The sequence below is a fragment of the Pygoscelis adeliae genome, unplaced genomic scaffold (assembly GCF_000699105.1).
Source record: "Pygoscelis adeliae isolate BGI_AS28 unplaced genomic scaffold, ASM69910v1 Scaffold423, whole genome shotgun sequence".
In the NCBI taxonomy this organism is placed as follows: Eukaryota; Metazoa; Chordata; class Aves; order Sphenisciformes; family Spheniscidae; genus Pygoscelis; species Pygoscelis adeliae.
Window position 1 is genome coordinate 145,411 of NW_008824415.1, and position 6,783 is coordinate 152,193.

The 6,783-nt window shown below is 55.7% G+C and overlaps 1 protein-coding gene across 1 annotated transcript in view; it reads left to right on the plus strand.

Annotated features, from left to right (window-relative positions):
• The window catches only part of MYRF (myelin regulatory factor), a 41,650-nt gene that overhangs the window by 10,239 nt on the left and 24,628 nt on the right, over positions 1 to 6,783 (plus strand). The window contains exons 5-6 of the mRNA XM_009320871.1: positions 5,817 to 6,124; positions 6,589 to 6,761. Of these exons, the coding sequence (XP_009319146.1) occupies positions 5,817 to 6,124; positions 6,589 to 6,761 (481 nt within the window). The remainder of the gene's footprint in view (positions 1 to 5,816; positions 6,125 to 6,588; positions 6,762 to 6,783) is intronic.

The following is a 6,783-nucleotide window of genomic DNA, read 5'->3' on the forward strand; positions in this document are numbered from 1 at the left end:
ACCCCAAACCCAACATCCTCCCCCTCTTTGTTCTGTGCAAGTGGTTGGCTCTGAAATCTTTATCAGACGGGAGAAAACAGGCGGCTGCAATACGTGGGGAGATTATCAGTTAGTAAATATCCCTAGACTTTCGCCTATTGTTCTGCTGGTAGTCTTTGCAAGGGGGGAGAGCAAGCGAGAGAGGGAACAGGAGAGAAGGCAAGGTGGGAATCCACTTGCCCGGGGAGAGATCGGCGGTGTGGCTTGTCCCTGGGCAGGGTGGGATGTGAAGCCTGCGAGCCTCCTTGTCCTGCCCTCCGCCTCGGGTGAGCCAAAGGCAAGGAGCGTGAGCGCGTCCCTGAAATGGAGCCCGGCTTGGGGAGACAGAAATGAACCTGCCGCTCAGCAGTAAGTTCCTTCCCAGCCCTTCCCTCCCCTCCAGTGGGGCCAGCTGATCCTGGGGGTCTCCTGCTCCCCCTGCAAAGGGCAGAGAGAGCTGGGTCCCCCCGGGTGCAGGCAGGGTCGCTGCCAGGCCCTCCTGGCTCCCCCTGGAGAAGCCACCGAGTGTTATTTGGTTCCTCTGGTGACCTTCACTGCTCTTTGGTGGAAGAAACTCCTTGGTGAGGAAGGAAGGTTGCTTCTGGTCTCCCTTCCCCCTCGGCAGCAGCACCCTCTTCCCCAGGCTCCAGCCCAGTCCCCACCAGGAACAGCGCCTGCTCTTTTTTTTTTTTTTTTGATGGAAGAGGTCAAGAGTTCTGTTTATCTTGCTAAAAAAAATCCCTGGAATTCCTCCTGGCCCTTCCTTAAATATAACAAAGAGGCCGGGTTGCTCACCATGGGGAGAGCTGCTTTGACGTGCTGGCAGAGCAGCAGCACCTCTGCTTGGAGAGGAGAGGAGGCTCCGGAGAGCACCCGCAAAGCAGCTCCTTCCTCACGAGGGAAGGATCAGATTCCCAGTCCTGGTTTTTCCCTGGAGCTGGGAGCACAGAGCATGGGTCCTGTGTTTGGCAGATGCATCAGCCCCTGTCCCCACCCTGGTTAGAAGCCTGTAGGAATTGCGATGTGCTGTGGACACGGTGAAGATGCAGTGCCTCCTGCGAGGGCATGTTCTCGGACACTCGTGCATGGGTTGTCCCTCGAAAGCTACGCGAGGTCTCCCAGCTTGTACCCGAGCCGCCAGCGCCAAGGTCGACCATGCTGCAGGGTCAGGACATTCACTTAAGATGATGTAAAGACGCCTTTCTTGCAGCGTTTTGCAGGGGAGGACGCAAGGCTCCTCTCCCAGCCCTGAAGCGGCTGTCCTTCTGCATGGGCTTGGTCTCCGAAGGTTGTTCTGGGGCTGTTGGAAGCTGTATCCACCAGCTGGGCCGGGCGGTGCCAAAGCTGCCTGGCCGGTTGCGTTGTTGAGCCGTGCTAAGTCTTTGCTCCAAGTTACGCGGGTGGAAGTTGAGTGCTTGTCAGGATGGCAGGAGCAGAGATGGGTGAGGGGGATGTCGTTCCCAGTATCATCACTACCCGGCTGAAAAGCAGAGGGATACCCTGTCTCAGGGATGTCACCTGTCAGCCCCGGCCATTGCATGAAAACAAGGCTGCTTTTTGGTCCTGATCTCCAAATTTCCTGAGGATGGAGACCTCCCCTCCTCCCTGGAGCCCTAGTGCTCGGCTGGGCTGTCCCCGAGACAGCTCCAGAAGCAGGACTCTGGCTGTGAGCGTGGGCAGAGGAATCCAAGTCGATGTGTGCTGGTAAAGGGCACTGAGAGATCTCGGCGGGTAGCAGAAAGCCTGTGAAGGGAGCAGGATGGGTGAATGGGTGGAAGCGGCCCTGCCCCGCCAGCCTTCGGTAGGAGGGCTCAGCGTAAATACATTTCACTTTTCCAGACCTTGCAGCGGGAGGAGTTTTCTGATTCCTGGTCAAGTGCTTTGGCCTCATTAGTCAACCCCTGACTGCTTGTTCTGAGACCAAAGTCCATCCAGCCCAGTGTCTGGCTCGAGGCTGGCTGGTGGCACCTGCTTAGGGGAGCAGCCTGGCAAAGACCCAGCAGATCTCTTCCCTGCCGTCCCCCTCCGTGTCCCCATCGCCTGTAGCGAGCTTGGACGGTCCCTGGATGTGTTTTCTCCCTCCTGCAATTTGCTGGTGCTTAGCTCAATCAGATGTCGACAGCGGGGTGCGAAGAAGCTTTGTCTCGCACTTAAAACACCTGCAAAGCCACCGTCCCTTCCCACCCCTTGGTTTCCTCATACCCCAGGGCCAAACGCCCCAGGAGTCAGTCCCTCATTTCTGCGGGGACCTTGGTACCCTGTGGGGACGCCCGAAGGTGCGGGCTAATGCGGACGCACCCCCAGCCATTAGGCAAAGGCTGCGAAAACAGATACATGCTTTGTCCTGATGGAGAAAAGGTTGGTGGAGGCTTGTTCTGTGGGGCTGAGGACCAGGCTGTGCGTTTCCCCCAGGCAGGGAAACCCAGCGAAGAGCTCCTGTTCTGAGGCAGCGGCCCAGCTACACGTTTTGTGACTACCTGGGCCTTTCGGTTCCAGTTTCTCTTAGGGGATGTGCTTCAGCCGGGCAGCGCTCAATCAGATGTCGACAGCGGGGTGCGAAGAAGCTTTGTCTCGCACTTAAAACACCTGCAAAGCCACCGTCCCTTCCCACCCCTTGGTTTCCTCATACCCCAGGGCCAAACGCCCCAGGAGTCAGTCCCTCATTTCTGCGGGGACCTTGGTACCCTGTGGGGACGCCCGAAGGTGCGGGCTAATGCGGACGCACCCCCAGCCATTAGGCAAAGGCTGCGAAAACAGATACATGCTTTGTCCTGATGGAGAAAAGGTTGGTGGAGGCTTGTTCTGTGGGGCTGAGGACCAGGCTGTGCGTTTCCCCCAGGCAGGGAAACCCAGCGAAGAGCTCCTGTTCTGAGGCAGCGGCCCAGCTACACGTTTTGTGACTACCTGGGCCTTTCGGTTCCAGTTTCTCTTAGGGGATGTGCTTCAGCCGGGCAGCGGCACCTGGCTTGCTAGCAGGTTTTGACCAAACCCGTCTGAGCGTGCTTTGCCGGCGCAGATTCGGTGCGCTGGATTCTGGGGAGGTCTCGGGAGGGTAACGTGAGTTTAGCTGATCTTTTTGCTGTTATTTGAAGGACCATGCCGTCAGTCTCCTTAGCAAGCACAGGCTTTGGGAGTGGTATTGAGATCTTCTGTTTTAATGCTAGGATGGGAGGGAAGGACTTCCACGTAGGAGAAATGTTGAACTTCCACACGAGGCTACTGTTACCCACTTCGCCAGGAGCTGCCTGTTAATGCCTCAAATTCCCACTCATCCACATCCAGGATGCTCACTCACGTCTTCCTGGGAGATTTTCATGGGAAATTTGCAGATTCTTTCAGGTCATATTTTTCTCAGCATGACAGCTTCGGCGTGCGCTGTTCTGAAAAGTTTCTCTCACGTGTAAAATCTCGAGGACTGAGATTTTTCTGTGCACAGATTGTCTTGCGTCGATCTGCTCACAGCCTTTGTCAGCTCCTCTCTCATGTGTCTTGCGCTAAAGTTGGTGATCATTCTTTTAGTTTTCCTGTATTTTTTCACTACGATTCTTCACTTGCAGAATCTAGCTGTGGGAGGGTTTGGTTTTGCTAAAGAAACGTGTTCCGGGTGAAACGTTTCTTCTCGTTACAGTTTCTGCCTCCTCTTTGCAGCTTCTGCAGTGAGACTAGAGAAGCTGGAATAAGAGATCATTGCAATTCATCAGACTCAGATCTTTGCCTTCCACTTGCTCATGGCACGAGCTCACTTTTTTTTAGGGTGCATTAAAACATAAAAATAAGCTGCTGCAATGATGCCAACACTGACTATTCCCAGAGAGTTTGGAGCAGGCACTTAATCCTGTCATTATGGCTGAGTTCTGAGGAGACTGATGTTAAAACTTCACCGGTGTGGTCGCCAGTGTGACCAGTCCTTCAGCGCTGTAGGCAGTGTCATACAAACACCTGAGTTCAGAGAACACAAAACCCGTGTTCTGCTCCATCCGAGGTGAGCCCTGAGCCTGTTCAAGCCTTGCCAGCACACCAACTTTCGCACCCACGCGTGTATTTTTTCTTTAGTAGAATTATTCATATTATTTCCTTTGGTCAAATCACTCATTTCTAGTCATTCTCTGGGTATGCTGGGTGAGATTCAACCATGTTGCTTTGCTTGACACACTTTACTTTTTGCTCTTAGCCTCCAAAAATGTTTTGGTTCTAGTTAAAGCCCTCAGCCGAGCGCTGGCATTGCTGTGCCGTGAGCTTACGGCTGGCTGGAGGCCTAAGCAGCTGCAGAAGGGGAGGTGGATTTGCATGCCCCTCCACACACCAAGCGTTTCTTTTGATCGTGATAGAGCCACATCGACCCTAGTCATGGCACGGCTTTAGTATCCAGTTCCAAATAGAGGAGGAGAAAGGTAGGATCACATTTGAATGTCCCTTTTTGTTTATTTAAATTTAGAGATCAAAGTCTCCTCCTGGTTTCAATTTAAAAGAAACAAGCAAGTGCCCCCACCGAAGTCCTCACCGGTGATGCTGATGAGCTGGAGGTGTTCAGGGCATTCAGTTGTCTCTTCTTTCCTCTGGTTGTTCCCGTGCCTGTCTCTGCTCTCGTTGGAGAAGAGCACAGCAAGTCTCCTTGCGCGGTAGTACTCTTAACACGGTGACGAGCCTTCTTCGGTGCCTCTGGCCCAAGCTGGGTGTGGGCATCCTCGGGACATCTCTCTGCTGGGACTATAGAGGAGACTGGGCAACGCACCGAGCTGGGACCCCGAGCTTTCAGCTGACCAATGCTCTGTGGGATGAATCCCACCCTTGGCTTCTCAAGGCTCTGTCAGCGGCTGAGAGTCTGGTTTCTTGGCAGGGTGTTGTGGCCCACAGCTATGAGGAGCTCTGGCATCATGGAGTGGGTCGTCGTTGCCACAAGAGCACATTGCCGGGCACTTTCCTTGGGCCATGCCCAGAATCAGTAAAATCAGGCAAAGTTCAGGTGCTTTCTCTCCAGCTCTGCATTGCCAGGCACAGGCTTCAGACCCTGCTGCTGGCTGTTGGACCTTTGCCCCCAGCTGTGCTTTCTTGGTCCATGCAGTTCCTTGGTGCCGCAGGAATATTGTCGTTGATGGATTTTCTATTTGAAGGGAAATACAAAGCTAACGCAAAAGCTGCCTGGGAATCCCTAAAGACATGCTTTCACTGCAGAGCATCCACGCGAGATACCTAGGTTTAGCAAATACCAGGAATGTTTGTGGGAATCTTCCCTGTTGGTCCCTCAGCCTGAGGACCTGGTCGCCCTTTGAGTTTTGGTTCTTTGAGCTTCGAGATGCTGGGCCTTTGCCTGCTTCCTTTGTCTCACCTCTTCTCGGAAGATGTACGGTACCAGACACCTGGTTTCGTAGCGTTGTGTGTCCCTTTATCAGCTGGCCAGCCAGGACCCTGCTGTGTCCTTGCTCTGTAGATACCACTTGGACAGACCGTGTCTGAAGCTGACAGCCGAGGCTGCTGACGTGAGAAGGGAAGCGCTGCTCTGGTTCTCGTGCTGGGGAACCCAGGAGGTGTCTGTGGGATGCTGAGGCCATTAAGGAACCTGGGAGGAGAAGTCGGCGCGGGGCAAGGTGGCCATTGCAAGGCGGACGGGGTGGCTGAGGGGACACGGCCGTGCTGAGGCCAGGCGGAAGAGGCAGGGAGGTATGGGTTCACGAAGATAACCAGGACTGGGATGGTTCAGGGGGAGAGGAGTGCTCTGTCTGTGCTGGACCTGGGCTTAGGACACGCAGCGCACGGCCCTACCTGCTGGTCTAACAGCTACGACTCTTTCTCTCTTTCAAGATCCTCACCTCCTCCGGACCATGACCCCCGAAAACATGTGCCACATACCTCCCCCTTCTCGCCTGGAGCACCCTCCGCCGCCGCCTCCGCCTCCACCACCCCACCTTCAGGGCCCCCCGCCGCCGCCCCCTCACCCGCACCAGCAGCAGCACAACCCTCACTACGCCAGCCTGCAGCGAGACATGTACATGAAGGCTGAGCCCCTGATGCCGCCGTACGGCATCGGGCAGGGCATGGCGCCTGCCGACCTCCACCATGCCCAGCAGTCGCAGATGCTGCACCAGCTACTCCAGCAACATGGAGCAGAGTAAGGCCTCGGGGAGCTGGGGCTTTTCAGTGTCATTTGTGTGATTTGGGGAAGGGGGGGCGAGGGAATGGGAGCTGGAGGATTGCAGAATGCATGAGCAAAATAACTGGGTTTAACTGCAAGTTAAGGAGCGTGCCCTGGTTCTGTGGGAGCCAGCTGGGGAGGTGTCGCGGGGCAGGGGTTTGCAGTGCGTGGCTTGGAGTTGGGTGGTGGGGACAGACAAGAGGAAAGCAAAGAGGTGGCTCAGAGCAGGGGTGGCACAGAGCTTGGCAGTCACGGGGTGGGTGGGCAGAGCCTTGCGGGAGAAGGCGGTGATGGTGCTGAAAGAGCCTGCGGCTCCCTGCACGAAGGTGTTGGTTTTTATGTGAGGTCCCAGCTTTTTCCCCGGTCGCGGGCCGTGGGGCTGTTACCTCCCCACCTCTTGCTTTCCTGCTCAGCCTTTGCTTTCCCGCGGGTCTCTGCAGCCTCCCGGTGCACCCCGCCAAGAAGCGGAAACACTCCGAGTCGCCCCCCAACACCCTCAATGCACAGATGCTCAACGGGCTGATAAAGCAGGAGCCAGGTATGGGGTCCGTGCCACTCAACCCTGACAGAGTCCAAACGCCTCCCTGGCACCAGCCGGGAGCGCTCTCACCAGGTATGTGGTTTTTGCGCCCCCC